General features: G+C 35.1%; 1 protein-coding gene and 1 long non-coding RNA gene across 9 annotated transcripts in view; one reads left to right on the forward strand and one right to left on the reverse strand.

The window, feature by feature from the left end:
* The window catches only part of LOC107967096 (uncharacterized), an 88871-nt gene extending 82296 nt beyond the window's left edge, over positions 1-6575 (reverse strand). For 2 of the 3 annotated variants that reach the window (XR_010147553.1, XR_001707303.3), the window contains exons 1-2: positions 6221-6479; positions 2682-2765 (exon numbers count right to left, since the gene is read on the reverse strand). This is a non-coding gene — a long non-coding RNA (uncharacterized LOC107967096). Of the gene's footprint in view, positions 1-2681; positions 2766-6220 lie in introns of all 3 variants that reach the window. The other variant, XR_008538044.2, reaches the window with a different exon arrangement.
* The window catches only part of LOC134807349 (membrane-spanning 4-domains subfamily A member 12-like), a 42786-nt gene continuing 27148 nt past the window's right edge, over positions 6462-22099 (forward strand). For 3 of the 6 annotated variants that reach the window (XM_063784088.1, XM_063784089.1, XM_063784090.1), the window contains exons 1-3: positions 6462-6847; positions 8088-8184; positions 15280-15426. In XM_063784088.1, coding sequence (XP_063640158.1) covers positions 6824-6847; positions 8088-8184; positions 15280-15426 — 268 coding nt within the window. In that variant the 5' untranslated portion in view covers positions 6462-6823. The remainder of the gene's footprint in view (positions 6848-8087; positions 8185-15279; positions 15427-22099) is intronic. The other 3 variants (XM_063784092.1, XM_063784093.1, XM_063784091.1) reach the window with 3 other exon arrangements.

The following is a 22099-nucleotide window of genomic DNA, read 5'->3' on the forward strand; positions in this document are numbered from 1 at the left end:
GTGCATGTGTAAAATACGCCAACAAAACAGAATAGAGTTCAAAAACAGATGTACACATTTTTAGACAATTTATAACAAGAACAGTTCAGAGCTGTATAAAGTATAGTTTTCAATAAATTGTCTTACAATGGGATAAAATGTACTTATAACTTTCAATAAATTCATAAAAATGAATGAGTTCCAGGCAGATTATAGATCTAATTGTTAAAGATAATACAATCAACAAAATATTAGCAAGTCAAACCCAACAGCATATTATTTACAAAGAAACAGAATTATTTAAAATGACCAAGTTAGATTTATTCTAGAAATGCAAGGGTGGTTCAACATAAGAAAATCAATCAGTGTAATATATCAAATTAATAAAACAAAGGGGAATAAAATGATACGATTATCTCAATTGTTGCAGGAAAAGCATATAACAAAATTCAACACCTTGCATGATAAAAACTCAGAAAACTAGGAATAGAGGAAAAATTTCTGAACATTATAAAGGATATTTATGAATGAATACAGATAACATGATTATCTATGGTAAAAGACTGAAAGACTTCTCTCTAAGATCAGGAACAAGACAAGGATGCCCTCTTCCACCTCTGCTATTTGACATTGTACTGGAAGATCTAGCTAGAGCAGTTAGACAAAAAAAAAAAAAAAAAGAAAGAAAGAAACAAAAAGCATCTAATTGAAAAGAAAGTGGCAAAGCTCTCTCTGTCAGTAGATAACATTATCTTCTACATAGAAAATAAAAAAGAATCCATATAACAGCTAGTAAAAGCATTTATCAAAGTAGCAAGGTATAAGATCAACACGCAAAAATTAGTTATGTTTTTATATACCAGTAATGAACAATCTAAAAAGGAAATCAAGAAAGCAATACCATTTACAATAGCATATAAAAAACTAAATACTTAGGAATAAAACTAACCAAGGAGGTGAAAGACTTGTATGCTAAAAACTAGAAAATATTGCTGAAAGTAATTAAAGGAGATCTAAATAAATGTAAAGACATAGGTGTTCATGGATAGAAAGTCTTAACATTGCTAAGACATTAATACTGTTACCCAAAGCAATACATAGATTCGATGCAATTTCTATCAAAATCCCAACAGCCTTTTTGCAAGAATGGAAAATAAGTTCTTCAAATTCATTTGGAATTACAGGCCAAAATGATCTTGGGAAAGAACAATAATGTTGGAGGACTCACACTTCCTGACTCCAAAAACTGTAGCAAAGCTACAGTTATTAAAAGTATGGTAATGGCATGAAGACAAACATACAGACATATTGAAAAAAATTGAGAGCCCAGAAATAAAGTCTTGCATATATGGTCAATAGATTTTTGTCAAGAATGTCAGGACCACTGAATGGGGAAGGGACAGTCTTCTCAACAAATGCTGTGGGAAAATTGGATATCTATATGCAAAAGAATCAAGTCGGACCCTTACTTTATACCATATACAAAAATTAACTGAAGAGAAACTTAACATCTAAACTTAAACAAAAGACAAAACTATAAAATGCTTAGAAGAGTGCAGAAAATATTTATAAGACTGGATTTGGCAACAATTTCATAGATATGACACCAAAGGCACAAAGCAGCAAAAGCAAAAAGAGATAAATTCGACTTAATCAAAATTAAGAACTTCTGTGCATCAAAAAACACTCAAAAGAGTGAAAAGACAATCTACAGAGTGGGAAAATAGTTGCAAATCATATATCTGACAAGGAATTAATATCCAGAATATATAAAGAACTCCTGTAACTTAATAATAACAAAAAATTTTCAAAGTGGGCAAAGAACTTGAATAGACATTTCTCTAAAGAACATAGACAATGGCTAATAACCACATGAAAAGATGTTCAGCATCACTAACCATTAGGGAACTGAAAAATCAAAACCACAATGAGATACCACTTCATACCCATTGGGACAGCCATCACTAAAAAAGGAAAGGAGGGAGGGAGGAAGGAAAGAAAGAAAAAAGGAAGGAAGGAAGGAAACAAGTGTTGGTGAGGATGTGGAGAAATTGGAACCTTGCGTCTGCCGGTGGGAATGTAAAATGTTACAGCCTCTGTAGAAAACAGTGTGGTGGTTCCTAAAAAAGTTATACATAACATTACCATATCTTCCAGCAATTCCACTTCTAGGTATATACCTCCAAAGAACCAAAAGCAAGGACTCAAACAGATATTGGTACACTAAGTCAATGTCAACATTATTCATGATAGCCAAAAAATGGAAACAATCCAAATGGCCACCATCAGATGAATGAATAAACAAAATGTGTTATATATGTATGCAATAAAATATTATTGTCTTACAAATGAATGAAATTCTAATGCGTTCAACACCTTGAAAGCAAACCTTGAAAATGTTATGCTTAGTTAAATAAGCCAGGCACAGAAAGACAAATATTGTATAATTCCACTTACATGAGGTATCTAGAATAGGCAAATTCATACAGCCAGAAAGCAAAATAGAGGTTACAAGGAGACGGAAGAAGAGGAGAAGGGAAGATACTGCTTAATGGGGAGTATTTCATCTTGTTGGGATGATGAAAAAGTTTTGGTTATAGATAGTGATGATTGGTACACAGCATTGTGAATGTATTTAATACCACTGAATTGTATACATACAAATGGTTTAAATGATAAATAATATGCTAAGTATATCTTACCACAATTAAAAAGGATAATACAATAGGCTTCTAGATTTTAGCATAGGTGATTATCATCATCATCTTGGAGCAGCTAAAGATTTCCTAAAATAGATACAGAGAGCACTGATCATGGGGGATAATATTGATAAAATGGTATACATTAAAATCAGGAACATCTATTAAAGGACACTATTTAGAAAGTGAAAAGGCAAGCCACAGACTAGGAGAAGGTATTTCAAAGTATACGGTATCCTAAAAGGTTTACTTTCAAGTTTTGGTAACTTCAAAAGTACAAACTCAAACAAATCATTTTATCATTTAATTACTTAAATTTATTTTACATGTATTTAGTTTTCTGAATTTTTAGTAATACAATTTAATGTCCATTTTTCATTTCAGTCACTCTGAAGATGGAAATTTTTTTCTATACAGTCAATTTGCTGAACATGAAAAAACCAGTGCCACATAGCACAGGGAGGTCTCCAAGAGCCCCTGTGTCTTTCTGTTGAGCCCCAAAGCCCCATCCAGATCTCTTCATCCTTCTTGATGAGTTTTCCTATAGTACCTTTTCTTTCTTTTTTTTTTTATTATTATACTTTAAGTTTTAGGGTACATGTGCACAACGTGCAGGTTACATATGTATACATGTGACATGTTGGTGTGCTGCACCCATTAACTCGTCATTTAACATTAGGTATATCTCCTAATGCTATCCCTCCCCCCTCCCCCCACCCCACAACAGGCCCCAGTGTGTGATGTTCCCCTTCCTGTGTCCATGTGTTCTCATTGTTCAATTCCCACCTATGAGTGAGAACATGTGGTGTTTGGTATTTTTGTCCTTGCCATAGTTTGCTAAGAATGATGGTTTCCAGCTTCATCCATGTCCCTACAAAGGACATGAACTCATCATTTTTTATGGCTGCATAGTATTCCATGGTGTATATGTGCCACATTTTCTTAATCCAGTCTATCATTATTGGACATTTGGCTTGGTTCCAAGTCTTTGCTATTGTGAATAGTGCCACAATAAACATACGTGTGCATGTGTCTTTATAGCAGCATGACTTATAATCCTTTGGGTATATACCCAGTAAAAAAAGAGCCTGCATTGCCAAGTCAATCCTAAGCCAAAAGAACAAAGCTGGAGGCATCATGCTACCTGACTTCAAACTATACTACAAGGCTACAGTAACCAAAACAGCATGGTACTGGTACCAAAACAGAGATATAGATCAATGGAACAGAACAGAGCCCTCAGAAATAATGCTGCATATCTACAACCATCTGATCTTTGACAAACCTGACAAAAACAAGCAATGGGGAAAGGATTCCCTATTTAATAAATGGTGCTGGGAAAACTGGCTAGCCATATGTAGAAAGCTGAAACTGGATCCCCTCCTTACACCTTATACTAAAATTAATTCAAGATGGATTAAAGACTTAAATGTTAGACCTGAAACCATAAAAACCCTAGAAGAAAACCTAGGCAATACCATTCAGGACACAGGCATGGGCAAGGACTTCATGTCTAAAACACCAAAAGCAATGGCAACAAAAGCCAAAATTGACAAATGGGATCTAATTAAACTAAAGAGCTTCTGCACAGCAAAAGAAACTACCATCAGAGTGAACAGGCAACCTACAGAATGGGAGAAAATTTTTGCAATCTACTCATCTGACAAAGGGCTAATATCCAGAATCTACAATGAACTCAAACAAATTTACAAGAAAAAAGCAAACAACCCCATCAAAAAGTGGGTGAAGGATATGAACAGACACTTCTGAAAAGAAGACATTTATGCAGCCAAAAGACACATGAAAAAATGCTCATCATCATTGGCCATCAGAGACATGCAAATCAAAACCACAATGAGATACCATCTCACAACTATAGTACCTTTTCTTTACAGCATACCTAATTTGAAACCATGTCAGTTCATCAGGGAAGTTCTAATAACTAACTCAAAGAAAATGTGTCATGATCTCATCAATTTCTTTCTCCTCTTGCCCTCTATACAAATGATCTCACCTTTAACTTTAAAAATCACCTCTATAGACCAACAAGAACTAGGAAAAGCATCTTTTGTTGAGCCTCCAATTCCTCCACAAACATTTTTCCCTTTTTTACTTTAGGTGCTAATCTCCTTAAATTTGTATAGCTGCACATGTGGTCAGGAAAGAATTCAAAAAGATGCACTCCAAAATAACATTCAACATTCACTTACATGGAGAAATGGCAAACAGCTCACTCTGCTGAAAAGTATTTTCAGTGACAGGCACGGTGGCTCATGCCTGCAATCCCAGAACTTTGGGAGGCCGAGGCAGGTGGATCACAAGGTCAGGAGTTCGAGACCAGCCTGACCAACATGGTGAAACCCTGTCTCTACTGAAAATACAAAAATTAGCCAGGTGGGGTAGCATGCGCCTGTAATCCCAGCTACTCAGGAGGCTGAGGCAGGAGAATCGCTTGAATCTGGGAGGCAGAGGTTGTAGTGAGCTGAGATCGCACCACTGTACTCCAGCCTGGATGACAGAGTGAGACTTCATCTCAAAAAAAAAAAAAAAAAAAAAAAAAAAGGATTTTCAGTTCTGATACACCGAGCACTTTGTGACATATTTTTTAAGTTTAAATTGCATATAATATAAAGGGTCTATAAATAATATCAACTGACGAGGATATTAATAATTCATAAAATCATCATGCTATGATGGGTGTTTTTTCTCTTTTATAAACTTCCTGACATATAAAATACATGTACATAATAATTATAGATCATATCACATATTATACACTTTATTTTCAGGCTATGGAAAAGTATTTTATCTATATTTAGCAACTTGGATTAAGCACAGAGTCTCACTGGGCATAAAATATTATCGCTAAAGAGTTTTCGTAGGAAGCTGAAAAAGTCTGCAGTGACTGTGCACTTTGGTTTTGGTTTTTGGGTTTGTTGTTGTTGTTGTTGTTGTTTGTTTGCTTGTCTTTTGACTGTTTGCCTGACATTTGGCAGGTCATCACCAGGCACAGGATTAAGTGCACATTGATTGGGAGGCCGAGGCGGGGGGATCACGGGGTCAGGAGATCGAGACCATCCTGGCTAACACGGTGAAACCCCGTCTCTACTAAAAATACAAAAAAATTAGCCGGGCGTGGTGGCGGGCGCCTGTAGCCCGAGCTACTCTGGAGGCTGAGGCAGGAGAATGGCGTGAACCCGGGAGGCGGAGCTTGCCGTGAGCCGAGATAGCGCCACTACACTCCAGCCTGGGAGACAGAGCGAGACTCCGTCTCAAAAAAAAAGAAAAGAAAAAGAAAAGGATTAAGGGCACATTGAAATCTGTGGTCTCTCTATTTTATAATTTACTTTACCCCAAAATGCACATCTTAACTGTACAGAAAAACAACGTAAAGACCGGAGAAGATCAATATTTTGCTCAAACAGGCAACTACCAAATAAAAAGGAGAGTTAAGGACCAGAGCCCAGGTTTACTGATTAGTACCCTTCCCTTCCCTCTAGACCTTGTGGGGATTAAAAATAAAAAGACTTGTTAATACTAACCTATTACAAAAGTGATGAAGAGGGCGTTTGCTTGATAACGAAGTCTCTGCAGAGGCAGCCAGAGAATCGGCCTGCGGCTGGAGTCAGGCGCAGCGAGTATGACGCTAACACGGCCGGAAAGGGTTCGTCTGTGTCAGACCCCACCCCACACCTCATCTCTCACTGCTGTCCTGAGAGCCAGCATGCTCAGAACAGTTTCGAGGCCCCCAGGGCGCCTGCGTCGGCGCGGTCTCCACGTGGAGTTCCCTGGCGGCCGCTCTAGACCATAACGGCTGCGTTGGAACCTCGCGAGAAGAAATGAGGGTCACCACCGAGGAAACATAGCCCATCAGGCAGGTGCTGCCTCCGGAACTCTGAAGCCGGAAGATCCGGAACTAAGGGCACCAACTGCAGGATCACACCCCTCTGGCCTTGTGGTCAAGTCAGTGTAGGGCATGGTCCGGTTTGGACCATAAGTTCTTCTTGTTCGAGTTTCAGTTTTGTACGTTTCTCTTGTTTGTTCCCCAACACAGTGCTACAGGAGGGTTTTTTTTGGTTTTTTGTTTGTTTGTTTGTTTGTTTTGGGTTTTTTTGGCGCTGAGGAAACAGACTTTGAAAGAGTTAATGGTAAGAACAAGGTCACATAAGGTAAGATTTGAACTCACAACTGGTAAGATATGAACTCAAGTTTGACTCCTTCCACTATACCTTTCAATGTCAAGCTTAATGGGCCATCTCAAAGGCAATTGAAGCCTTAAGAGTTCATGGTTTATATAAGTGAAAGGAAATGTTTATAAATGAAAAATGTAAAGACAAGATCTTAGACTTTGACAAAACCACATGAGAAAAGTTACAAGACAAATCGATTTTTTTTTAAAAAAATTGGTTGCAAGAAACAAAAGCTATCTCTTACTAGTTTTAGCAAAATTAAGATATATTTGTTAATAATATATGAACAGGTATTTTACATAATATAAGGACCAGAAATCAGCCAGGTTTCCGAAAGGAAGTGGGAAGCCATCATAGAAAATGGAAAGCCATCATAATCTTGGGAAGTTCTGTTCTTCCATCTCTGCTTTTCTCTGGGTGTCTTCTCTATCCTCTCACTCTCAAAACTTACTTTCTCTACAATTTTGTCCATTAGAGAAGAGCATGGCAATGCCACTTCTCCTCAATTTTTACATCTTCTCAAGAAGTGACCAGCCTGAACAATCTTGGAAAGAGTATATCATGAACTCGCCTTGCTTTAGATGTTTACCTTTGACCCAATCAGTTAGGATAAAAGAATAATTATGGATATTAAATATGGATGCTAGGGAGAATAACACAGGTTATATAAAATCTAATGATAGCTATCTGTGAGTTGTAATTTTCTTATCTATTGAACACCCTCTCTATATTTTTATTGGTTCCTAACTTATGAAGCCCACCTTTCCAAAATATAACATATCACTCTATTTTCCAGCCTCCCCTGCATCTGGTGTAGGTATATGACATGGGTTCTTCCAGTCAGGTGCCCCTGAACCAGACTTTAATTTAGAGGGAAACAACAATGAGTAAGAGAATAAACCATGGCAACCAAAAGCCCAATTTTTCTGACCCTGTAAATGTGGGGATATGGGTAATTTCTAGAGGGATTTATGATATTGGGACAGTCACCATATTATATTTACTAAAGCCTAATTTAAGGTTTGTAAGTGAACAAACAATTTGAGCGGTAACTAATGGATTTCTCAAGATAGTAATATTGGTGGTTTCATGCAAAACCCTCTCAGGGAACAACAAAGTAGTGAAAAATAGGCAGCTGTTGGTTGGATTTCCCTCTAAAGTTTAAGTTTCTTATCCCCCCCCAAAATTAACATTAATTTGTTTTCATATTTTCCTACAGAAAAGGAACACATTTATTCTTTCATATCTCTATTGTGTCTTAGTGAAAAATGCCACGAAATCGTCTGTGGACAAGAGAGGAAACAAGAATGTTGGGGGTAAGAACTAAATACCAATTGAGTGAATAAATGATTATAGTGCTGCGATTTCTAAATATAAAAGGGAAGAGACTGTAACCACCTCTATTATGAACTCCTCAAATGGAGAAATGTTAATAGAAGTGTCCTGAAATTGTTATGCAGCATCTGCATTTTCCACATTCAGCCTCAACACATAAGCTATTTATCAGGCTCACATTAAATAAAGCAGAAATTATGAATTTATCAGCTACATATAAATGACCCAACAACGTCTAAACCCACTCATGCTCTCAGAAAACCCTGACTCTGGAAATGGGTAAAGAAATCTCTTTTTGGCATCTATAAATTATTTCAAGCTAAGCTGATGATGTGGTTCTAAATGAGATGACCAGACTGTGGAAACTACATTCAAGAGAAGCTGCAGGCCACAGAGTTTTATGGTCAGTGATCACAATAACACTGTGCTTTCAAGATTACCCCCAAAACACATGACTCTTTTCCCAGTCAACTTCATCAAATATGGCAGGTATTCACCCATATTGCTGTTTGATTTTGCATTATCCACTCATTGTTGGATGATGGAACCGGATTAGGATTAAACCAGCAGGATTAAAGTTTGGTTCAGGAAAATTCCCAACATCACAAGTCTATTATTACTTCCACTTATTTAAGATCTGCCTGATCCTTTGCCAGAATTATACTAAGAGCCTTACATAAAACAAGCAATGAACCCAATATTTTCTCTCCTCATTTTCAAGGTTGTGATATTAAAGATGTGGATTCCTAACCCCCTTATCCATTTATCTGGTCTTGATATTGGGAAAAAAATAGTTGAAATGTATTTGAGAATAAATAAATTTGTTATTGTCCGTATTACTGTCTTTCTAATGAGATCTACCATTATCTAAGAAGACACAGAGCTCTGGTTTTATTTCACGCATTAAGACATTCCAATGGCCATTTCTCCCTATTCTTACCACTAACTATATCTAAAACTTTGGATAAATACAAGAAAATCCTGAAAAGTACGGATAAGGAAGAATAAGATTTAGGGATCTTTGAACCCAAAGAATGATATGTTAGTGAATTTCCTGAGTTTTCTTTTTATTGCATATATCTCAAACTGGGTTCCCAGTTGAGATATACCTACTAATGTTTCGAAGCCTGCAATTTCAAAACATAAAATACCTAGGAATAAATTTAACCAAGAAGGTGAAAGGAAAACTATAAGTAAAACTACAGAAGACTGATAAAAGAAACTGAAGAGGGCACAAACAAATAGAAAGATATCCCATGCTCATGGATTGGAAAAATGATGATACTAAGCAAAGAAATCTACAATTTCAATGTATTCCAAATCCAAATACCAATGTCATTTTTCATAGAACTAGAAAAAAGAATCCTAAAATTTGTATGGAATCAAAAAAAGTTTTCAAATAGCCAAAGCAATCCAAAATGCTTAGAAGAGAGGGACTTGAGATATTTTCAACCCATAGAAATATCCTGACTACCCTGACTTGATCATTACACATTCAATAAATGTAGCAAAATATTACATGTACCCCACAAATATGTACAAATATTATATCACTAAAAAATAAATTTTAAAAATAAAAATTTGATTGATATAACTAAACAAGAAAAACAAATATATAAAAGAACTCAACACCACCACCAACCAGTAAGATGTAATTAATATTTATAGAATATCTAACATCAGAATATATACTCTTTTTTTTTTTTTTTTTTTTTTACTTTTAGGTTCAGGGGTATATGTGTGGGTTTGTTATATAGTAAATTGTTATTGTGGGGGTTTATTGTACAGATTATTTAATCACCCAGGTCATAAGCATAGTACCTCATGGGTAGTTTTTCAATCCTCACCCTGCTCCAAACTTCTACCCTCAAGCAAGTCCTGATGTCTGTTGTTACCTTCTTTGTGTTCATGTGTGCTGGACATTTAGCTCCCACTTATAAGTCAGAACATGTAGTATTTAGTTTTCTGTTCATGTGTTAGTTTGCTTAGGATAATGGCCTCCAGCTCTATTCATGTTGCAGCAAAGGACATGATTTCATTCTTTTTTATGGCTACATCGTATTCCATAGTGTATATGTACCATATTTTCTTTATCTAGTCTACCGTTGATGAGCATTTAGGTTGATTCCATGTCTTTGCTCTTAAGAATACACATTCTTTTTAAGTGTCCATGGAACATTAACCAAATAAACTATATTTTGGGCCATAAGACAAACTTTGAAATATTTCAAAGAATTGAAATCATATGGAATGTATTCTCACCAAAATAGAATCACACTAGAAACCAGTTAAGAGAAAGATAACAAAAAAGCTCCAAACTTGAAAACTAAGACACTTTTAAATAATTAATGCTTTAAAGAGGACATTTCAATGAAAAATTTTTAAAATTCAATTAAATTATAATGAAAATACATGATATCAAAATGTATAACACTAAATGCTTACAGAAAACAAGAAAATTGTCAAATAAATACTCCAAACTCTCACCTAAAAAAAACTAGAAAAGGAAGAGCAAAATAAACCCAAATAAATCAGGAGAAAATAATAAAGATAAGTCAATAAAATTAAAATTTAAAAAGTAGAGAAAATCAGTACAACAAATAGTTGATTCTTTTAAAAGATCATCAAAATCAACAAACATCTAGCAAAACTGATCAAGAAAAAGAAAGAGAATACAAAAATTATCAAACTCAGAAATAAAATAGAGTATATTACTACAGATAATTTATATCTCAAAATAATATTAAGAGACTACTATCAGTAACTCTATAGACACAAATTTGACAACTTTGATAGAATGAACAAATTTTCCCAAAAAGCACAAACTACAACTCAATATGAAATAGATCATTTTAATGGCCCTATAATTGTTAGAAAAATTAAACTTGTAATTTTAAAACTCCTGAAAAAGACATCTCCAGACCTGATTTCACCAAAGAATTCTACCAGATGTTCTTAGAATATTCAACACCAGTTTTTCTCAATATTTTTCAAAAAAACAGAAGAGAATGAAACATTTCCCAACTTATTTGAAGAAGCCAATATTATTCTGATACCAAAATCAAATAAGACAAAGATAGTACAAAAGAAGAAAACTATAGATCCATATCCTTCAGAATATAGACACAAAAATCATTTACAAAGTATTAGGAAATATAATTCAGCAATACTTAAAAATAATTTTCCACCATGACTAAGTGAAACTTATTCCAGATATAAACAGCTGGTTTAGTACTCAAGAAGCAATCAATGTAACCCATCATATTAATAGGCTAAAGAAGGAAAATCACATGATCATGTCAGTTGATGCAAAATAAACCACATTTGACAAAATTTAACACCCATTCATGATATTTTAGAAAGCTCTTAGAATAATAGAAATGTAGGAGAACTTCCACAACCTGATAAAGAACACCTACAAAAAAACTTACAGCTAACATAATATTTCATCTTTAAAAATTGAACTATTTTCCCCTAAGATTGGTAACAGTGCAAAGATATCATCTCTCACCATGCTTACTAGCACAGTACTAGAAGTCTTAACACAGATCAATAAGATAAAAAAAGAAACATAAAAAGCATACAGATTGTAAAGGAGAAAATAAAAATATCCCTGTTTGCAGATGACATGATGATCTGTGTAGAAAATCCCATGCAATAAAAAAGAAAAGGACTCCTGGAACTAATAAGTGAGTTCAGCAAGGTCACAGGATACAAGATTAATGATCAACATACAAAACTAATTATATTTTTATATAATAGCAATGAACATATGGACAACAAAATTTAAAACAGTACTATTTAAAATCACTCAAACAATTAAATACTTAGGTGTAAATTTAACAAAATATGTACAGGACTTATATTTTGAAAATTATCTAATACTAATAAAAGAATTCAGGAGGCTGAGGCGGGTGGATCACCTGAGGTCAGGAGTTCAAGACAAGCCTGACCAACCTGGTAAAACCCCATCTCTACTAAAAATACAAAAATTAGCCTGGCGTGGTGGCATGTGCCTGTAATCCCAGCTACTCAGGAGGCTGAGGCAGGAGGATTGCTTGAATCTGGGAGGCAAAGGTTGCAGTGAGCCAAGATCATGCCACTGAATTCCAGCCTGGTTGACAAGAGCGAAACTTCACCTCTGGAAAAAAAATAAATTAAATAAAATAAAAGAATTCCAAGTAGGTTACATAAATGAAAAGACACTTATTTTTGTGGCTGAAAACCTCAACATAGTAAAAATATTAATTGTCCCAAAATTGACATATAGATTTAGCACAATTCCTATCAAAATCCCGGAAACATTTTTTGTAGATTTAAATAAGATTATCTAAAATTTCTATGGAAAGGTTGAGAAGCTAGAATCGCTAAAATTTTTTAAAGAAGAATAAAGTGAAAGGAATCATACTACCTGATTTTAATACATATAACTACAGATATTAAGACTGTGTGGTATTGGTGTAGCAACAGATACATGGATAAATGGAACAGAACACAGAATCCATGAGTAGACTCATACAAGTACAGTTGACTGATTTTTTTATAAAAGTAATTCAACGGAGGAAGTATAGTCATCTCTAAAAATGGTTTTGGACTAACTGGATAACCAGTGGCAAAAAATAAAAGAAAAAAACCTCAAATTAAAGTATCCTACCTTATACAAAAATTAATTCAAAATGAATAATATGTTTAAATATAAAATATAAAACTATAACACTTTTAGAAGAAAGCATAGGAGAAAATATTTAGTACCTAGGACTCTAGAGCTCTTTAACATGACCTTAAAAACATGATCCATCCACAAAAGACACAAATCAATACATTTTACTTCACCAAAATTAAGTTCTGTTTTGTGAAATACCCTTGTTAGGAAGATGAAATGACAAGCTACAGAGTAGGAGAAAATACTTGCTAACCACATCTCTGACAAAGGATTTGTATCTAAGAATATCCTTCTTAAAATCCTTAAAACTCAACAGCAGAAAATACACAAATGATCCAACTTTAAAACCAGCAAAAGATGTGAAAAGACATTTCACTGAAGAAGATATACAGATGGCATAAGCATATAGAAAGATGCTCAACATCATTAGCCACCAGAGAAATGCAAATTAAGACCACAATGAGATATCACTACAAACCTATTAGAACAACTAAAATAAGAAATTGTGACAATACCAAATGCTGGAGATGATGCAGAGAAACTGGATCTCTCTTACATTGCCAATGAGAATATAAAAATGATAAAATCACTCTCGAAAATAGTTTGACATCTTATTTAAATACTAAACATACACTTAACATTAAATTTAGCAAGTGAGCTCCAGGGTATTTATCTTGGACAACTGAAAACTGATGTCTGCAGAATTTACACATGACTATTCATAGCATCTTTATTTGTAATAGCTCCCAAAGTGGAAACTATCAGAATACCCCCTCAAGAGCTGAATAAACTCTAGTTGTTCATACCGTAGACTACTACTCAGAAATTAAAAAGCAGTGAACTACATTGTTACACATAACAACTTGATGGATCTCAAAGGTATTTTGCTGGACAACAACAAAAAAGCCAATCACAAAATGAACATACTGCATTATTCCATTTATTTGACATTATCAAAATGATAATAGTGAGGATAAGAAAAACAAATTAGTGACTACCAGAAGTTCAGCATTTTGGGGACAATAAAGATATAGCATGAGGGATATCTTCATGGTGATAGAATAGTTCTGTATCCTGATTATGGTTGTGATTATGCAAATATGCTTATGTGCTCAAATGACACATAACTATACACATATACTATATCAAGGTTAATTTCCCAATTTTGATATTGTCATGTAGTTATGTAAGATGGTACCATTCTGAAAATCTGGATTCAGGACACAAGGACCTGTCCATACTAGTTTTGAAAATTCCTATGAATTTGTAATTACTTAATAAAGTTTTTTTTAAATTCTACATCCTTCACTAAACTCAGACTTCAGAGAAAGTCATCGTTTTCCATGCCAAGCAAGGAGATGAAATGTGCACAGCATGTCAATCAGTGGGAAAAGTCCTATCCATTCCAGTTTCCCCTTGCTTCCTGCCACAGCCTGCCTGAAGTACCTCTAAATGCATAGTTTTGTGTTGCCTAGGGGTTAATCTGTAAGTGAAAATAGTATTTTCATTAATTAGCCACTTCTTGGCTCTCCCCAGAATCACACACCAGACAGAAGCTCATTGCAAACTTCAAGTAGAGATATCCAGTGTTTTAAGAAAATCTGTGAGAAAAATATGTCAGGAATCCCCAGACATTGTGAAAATATGGTTGCAGTATGGCAAAAGATGCTAAGTTATGAACTCCAATCCTGCTCCTTCAGCTTTTTCAAACTTAACCACTGCGCTTACCTGGGGGTGTAGGTAGGGAGATTTGGAATGTTGGTTAATTCAGCTGTGGCAGAACAAAAGCACCCCTGAGAAATATCTACCTGAAAACCAACTGGAAGGCCCTACAGTGATACGTTAGAGGGCTCTTCATACAACTTAGAATTGTCCTCCTCCTATGGCTCAGAAACTGTCATAGCTGGCCTATAACTTCTGTGGGTACAAATTATCTGAGACCTCCACATCAGGAAATAGCCCCTTGGAAGAGTGACAGAAAACCAAGGATCCCAAAGGCTCACTATCCTTTTAAAGGGACCCTCTTATAAAGGACCCAGGACTATCAGTTGTAGATGTTATGGAGGTGGGAAGAACAAAAGGAACCAAAGTCCAAAAATCAGCTTTGGTAAAATAAGAGAAATCTAGGGAGGGTCAGAAATACCAAGTCTAGTTGCCTGTAGAACATAAAAGCTGTATATGCAGGATAAGATTGTTGACCTAGGTCAAGAATTCTTGACCATACAGGTACATAGTCATTATATCTACAAACTGCTCTGAAATAATAAACTTTCCTTATCTGAGTTGAATGTTGAGAAATTTAAAATTCTGTTAGGTCATCACCTTCTGTCTTCATCATGGCTTTTTCTTGATGTGTGTTCCTTTCAAAGGTTGAACTAAAATAATAATTAGTGATAGTGTTATTTTCTTCCAGGCGATACAACAAGTAATGACTGGCATACTTCTTCACTGCCTGGGACTGCTCTGGATGTATTTGTCACTCACACAAACTACTGCATTTGGAGCCACATATATTCCTCTTGCATTACTAACGGCATATCCATTTTGGTCATCCTTGCTTGTGAGTAAATAATCAAATTTCTGATTGTTATTCATTAATTTATTCGTTACATTTAATGACTGTTTATCAGTCAAGCAGTGTGCCAGAGACTGAACACTAAAAATGCACAATCTCTATTCTCAAGGAACTCATTTTACCTGGTTGAAAATAATATACCAATATGAAAAAACTTAGATTCTTATCAGTGACATTCTTTAATAATAAGAGTCTATTTTGTTAAAAGGCTATATTTTACATTCTTCTAGGATATGGAGAAAAATGATAAGATGCCCAAGGGGCATTTTGGGAAAACAGAAAATGGCTGGTGACTATTCAACTGCCCATATGGTATTTATTTTGCCAGTGGGGCAAATAAAAAATGAGAGAGCATAACTGCTGAGGAAATAGTGGGATATATACAATTTGTGTAGGGAAAGAAGCATAAAATCTTTGTGTTGTATTCAAGAAGTATTTGGTAAAATTAAACAGAGATTTTGAAATTGAATTTTATTGTGACTGATAGTATGATGAGTGATGTGCCATTGTCTTTAAAGGGGATATCATGAAGAAGATATTATGGTGGTTGATGTGCCATGTTTCCTACAAAATCCTGAGTAAAGTTTATTATAATATCACATTTGGAGTTTGATCACTCAACCAGTACTTATTGAGTACTATGATGTGTCAGGCACTGTTTTAGGTGCCTGAGATACATTAGCAAACAAAACAAAGATCCCACTTCTTATGGAGCTTTTATTCTAGCATGGTGTAGTATATTAGAAGATGATAAGGCCATAGAAGCAGAAAGAAAAAGAGTAGGCTAAGGGGGACAGGAATTTTTGGGAAAGTGGCAAAGGGATTTAGGTTATCATCTAAAATTGGATGGTTGAGGTAGGGCTCCTTGAAAAAGTGACTCTATTACTGATCTATTGTTATATAATAAACCACCAAAAACCCAGTGGCATACAATTACAAGCATTTATTTTTTACTCATGCAGACTTGGCAGAGATTCAGCTGCTCTTGGCCTGGTTTCAAGCTATAGGACAGGTCCAGATCCACTCCATATGTATCTTATTGCCTTTAGACTAGTGGCTACTAGAGGCATATTCTTCTCACAATGAAAAGCAAGAACACAAGAGGACAATCCTAATCACACAAGACCATTTCAAGCTTTGGCTTGGGTCATGTTTGTTAAAATCCCAGCTAAAACAAATAAAATGATCAAGTCCTAAATTAAAGGGAAGCATAATCCAAGCACCATGAGATCACAGCAAGAGTATGAAAATATATTATTATTACCTAAAAGTAAAAAATTGTGACCAACAGTTCAAACTACCATAGTGACATTTGAGCAAAGACTTGAAAAAGTGATGGTTTTGACCACAAGGATATGCTGGGAAACAACATCTCAGGAGAACAGTCAGAATGAAGTCTTCAATGAAGGTTCCTAGAAAAATGTAGTCAGTATTTCTGGAACAGAGTGAGCAAGCACAATAGTAGTAGAAAACAAGTTAGAAAAAATAATGGGGTGCCTGTTAATATAGGGCTATGTAAGCCATTGTAAAGATTTTAGCTTTTACTGTTAGTGAAATTGGAGTTATTATAGTGTTTCATAAACAGAGTTAAATAATCTGGCTTAGGTTTTAAAAGAATCACTTTGGTTTCTGTGTTGAAAAGAGAATGAAGGGGTCCGAAGAGACTTTTTAGAAAGCGACTTCAAAAGTCCAGGTGAGACTCAAACAAGGTTGTTAGTAGTGAAGGTGGTGAAAGTAATGATGTAGATATATGTTGAGGTAGAGCCAATTTAATATCTTGATGGATTGGGTATGGAGTGTGAAAGAAGTTAAAGATAATGCCAGGGCTTTTGTTCAAGCTAACAGAAGGAATGACTTGACATCAACTGATACAGGGAAGACTGTGTACAGAACTGGTTTTCAGAGGAAGACAATGAGTTTGCTTTGAAAATGTTGAGTTTGAAGTATTTATTTAATATTCAACTGGAGATGTCAAGTAGCCTATTGGACATGGAATGTAGAGTTCAGAAGACAGAATTAGAATAAAAGATACAGACTTGCAGAAAGGACAAGACTTCACCAACCAAGTATCTGCTGCCTTCAAGAGACTCACCTAACACGTAAGGAATCACATAAACTTAAGGGAAAGGGGTAGAAAAAGATGTTCCGTGCAAATGGACACCAAAAGCTAGCAGGAGTAACTATTCCTCTATGAGACAAAACAAACTTCAAAGGAACAGCAGTTAAAAAAGACAAAGATAGACCTTATATAATAATAAAAGGCCTTGTCCAACAAGAAAATATCACAGTCCTAAATATATACGCACCTAATGCTGGAGCTCCCAAATTTATAAGACAATTACTACTAGACCTAAGAAATGAGATAGCAACACAATAATAGGGGGGACTTCAATACTCCACTGGCAGCACTAGACAGGTCATCAAGACAGAAAATCGACAAAGAAACTATTGATTTAAACTATACCCTGGAAAAAATTGACTTAACAGATATTTACAAAACCATTGTACCCAACAACTGCAGAATATGCATTCTATTCATCAGCACATGGAACTTTATCCAAGATAGACCAAATGATAGGCCACAAAACAGGTCTCAATACATTTAGGAAAACTGAAATAATATCAAGTATTCTCTCAGACCACAGTGGAATAAAATTGGAAATCAACTCCAAAAGGGACCTTCAAAACCATGCAAATACATGGAAATTAAATAACCTGCTCCTGAATGATCATTGGGTCAACAATGAAATCACAATGGAAATTACAAAATTCTTTGAACTGAATAATAGTGACACAACCTATCAAAACCTCTGGGATACAGCAAAGGCAGTACTAAGAAAAAAGTTCATACCCTTACATGCCTACATCAAAAAGTCTGAAAGGCACAAATAGACAATCTAAGGTCACACCTCAAGGAACTAGAGAAACAAGAACAAACCAAACACAAACCCAGCAGAAGAAAAGAAATAACCAAGATTAGAGCAGAACAAAATGAAATTGGGGGAAAAAAGCAATACAAAAGATAAATGAAACAAAGAGCTGGCTCTTTGAAAAGGTAAATAAAATTGATAGACCATTAGCAAGAGTAACCAAGAAAAGAGAGATGATCCAAATAAGCTCAATTAGAAATGAAATGGGAGATATTACAACTGAAACCACAGAAATACAAAAGATAACTCAAGGCTACTATGAACACCTTGTGCACATAAATTAGAAAACCTAGAGGAGATGGAAAAATTTCTGGAAATTTACTACCCTCTTAGATTAAACCAGGAAGATATAGAAGCTCTGAACATACCAAAAACAAGCAGCAAGATTAAAATGGTAATAAAAAATTACTAACAAAAAAAAAAAAGCCCGGGACCAGTTGGATTCACAGCAGAATTCTATCAGATCTTCAAAGAAGAATTGGTACCAATCCTACTGACACAACTCCAAAAGACAGAGAAAGAGGGAATCCTCCCTAAATCATTCTATGAGGCCAGTATCACCCCAATACCAAACCAGGAAAAGGACATAACAAAAAAAGAAAACTACAGACAAATATCCCTGATGAACATAAATGCAAAAATCCTTAACAAAATACTAGCTAACCAAATCCAACAGCATATCAAAAAAGTAATCCACCATGATCAAGTGGGTTTCACACCAGGAATGCAGGGGTGTTTTAACATACTCAAGTCAATAAATGTGATACACCACATAAACAGAATTAAAAACAAAAATCGCATGATCATCTCAATAGATGCAGAAAAAGCATTTGACAAAATCCAGCATCACTTTATTATTAAAACCCTCAGCAAAATTGGCATACAAGGGACATACCTCAATGTAATAAAAGCCATCTAACAAATCTACAGCCAACATAATACTCAATGGGGAAAAGTTGAAAGCATTCCCTCTGAGAACTGGAACAAGACAAGGATGCTCACTCTCACCACTTCTATTCAACGTAGTGCTGGAAGTCCTAGCCAGAGCAATCAGACAAGAGAAAGAAATAAAAGGCATCCCAATCAATAAAGAGGAAGTCAAACTCTTGCTGTTTCCTAATGATACAGTTGTATATCCAGAAAACCCTAATGACTCATCCAAAAAACTCTTAAAACTGGTAAATGAATTCAGCAAAGTTTCAGGATATAAAATTAATGTACACAAATCAGTAGCTCTGCTATACACCAACAGCAACCAAGCTGAGAAACAAATGAAGAACTCAACCCCTTTTAAAATAGCTGCAAAAAAAATAAAATATTTAGGAGTACACCTAACTAAGGAGTTGAAAGACCTCTACAATGAAAACTACAAAACACCACTAAAAGAAATCATAGATGACAGAAATAAATAGAAACACATCCCATGCTCATTTGCTGGGTAGAATCAGTATTGTGAAAATGGCCATACTGCCAAAAGCAATCTACAAATTCAGCACAATTCCCATCAAAATACTACCATCGTTCCTCACAGAACTGGAAAAAAACAATCCTACAGTTCATATGGAACCAAAAAAAAAAAAAAAAGCCTACATAGCTAAAGCAAGATTAAGCAAAAACAACATATCTGGAGGCATCATATTACCCAACTTCAAACTATACTATAAAGCCCAAACAGCATGGCACTGGTATAAAAATAGGCACATAGACCAGTGGAACAGAATAGAGAACCCAGAAATAAAGCCAAATACTTACAGTTGGTGTATCTTTGACAAAGCAAACAAAAACATAAAGTGGGGAAAGGACACCCTATTTAACAAATGGTGCTGAGAGAATTGGCAAGCCACATAGAGGAGAATGAAACTGGACCCTCATCTCTCACCTTATTCAAAAATCAACTCAACATGGATCAAGGACTTAAATCTAAAAAAATATATATAGAAGATAACATCGGAAGAACCCTTCTAGACATTGGCTTGGGCAAAGACTTCATGACCAAGAACCCAAAAGCAAATGCAACAAAAACAAAGATAAATAGGTGGGATTTAATTAAACTAAAGAGCTTCTGCACAGCAAAAGGAACAGTCAGCAGAGTAAACAGCAGAGTAAACAGACAACCCACAGAGTGGGAGAAAATCTTCACAATCTACACATCTGACACAGGACTAATATCCAGAATCTACAAGGAACTCAAACAAATTAGCAAGAAAAAATCAAACAGTCCCATCAAAAAGTGGGCTAAGGACATGAATACACAATTCTCAAAAGAAGATATACAAATGGCCAATAAACATATGAAAAAATGCTCAACATCACTAATGATCAGGGAAATGCAAATCAAAACCACAATGTGATACCACCTTACTCCTGCAAGAATGGCCATAATCAAAAAATTTAAAAAAATAGATGTTGGCATGGATGCAGTGAAAAGGGAACACTTCTATGCTGGTGGGGGAATGTAAACTAATACAACCATTATGGGAAACAGTGTGGAGAGTTCTTAAAGAACTAAAAGTAGAACTACCATTTGATCCAGCAATCCCACTGCTGGGTATCTACTCAGAGGAAAAAAAAAGGTCATACAAAAAAGATACTTGCACCCACATGTTTATAGCAGCACAATTTGCAATTGAAAAAATATGGAACCAGCCCAAATGTCCATCAATCTACAAGTAGATAAGCTGTGGTATACGTTTACAATGGAATACTACTCAGCCATAAAAAGCAACAAATTAATGGCATTCACAACAACCTGGATGGAATTGGAGACTACTATTTTAAGTGAAGTAACTCAGGAATGAAAAACCAAAAATTGTATGTTCTCACCCATAAGTGGGAGCTAAGCTATGAGGCTGCAAGGGCATAAGAATGATACAGTGGACTTTGGGGACTCAGGGGAAAGGGTGGGAGAGGGTGAGGGATAAAAGACTACAAATTGGGTTCAGTGTATACTTCTCAGGTGATGGGTGCACCGAAATCTCACAAGTTACCACTAAAGAATTTACTCATGTAACCAAATACCACCTGTTCCCAAAAACCTATATAAATTTTTAAAAAATCATAAATGTAATGACAAAAAAGAAGCTTAAAAAAGTAAGAAATCTTAAAAAAATAGAATAAAGAGTCATTGGCATCTAGTAATGAGACTAGATGAGATCACCAAAGAAATAAATAAACATAGAAAAGAAGAGATAACTAAGGACTAGAGCAGCACTGTCCAATACAATAGTCACATGTACCTACTGAACCTGGAAAATGCAACTAAACTGCCCTGAGAAGTGCTGTAAAGATAAAATACATATAAGATTTCAAAACTTAGTATACATTTTAAAATGTAAAATATATAATTATTTTATATTGATTCTATCTCAAAATAATTTTGGATATGTGAACTTATAGAAAATATATTATTAAAATAAGTTGTATATATTTCTTTTTAGTTTTCTTAATATGGCACTTGGAAACTTACATAAGTTGCTTGTATTATATTTCTACTGGACAGCCCTAGACAATATTCTGACTGAGGACAGTGCTATGATTAGGTTTGATTTAATACTATCACTCTATGAGTAATAAGAGATTAGATTTGAGAATGTTAGAGAAGTTAGAAAAAGCTACTGCAGGGATTCAGGCAAGAAAAATGGGGCCTTAATTCAACTTAGAGGTGCCAAAAATATAGGTTCTGTCTTAGTCCATTTTGTGTTGCTGTAATAGAACATCACAGGCTAAGT

The sequence above is a fragment of the Pan troglodytes genome, chromosome 9, assembly GCF_028858775.2.
Source record: "Pan troglodytes isolate AG18354 chromosome 9, NHGRI_mPanTro3-v2.0_pri, whole genome shotgun sequence".
In the NCBI taxonomy this organism is placed as follows: Eukaryota; Metazoa; Chordata; class Mammalia; order Primates; family Hominidae; genus Pan; species Pan troglodytes.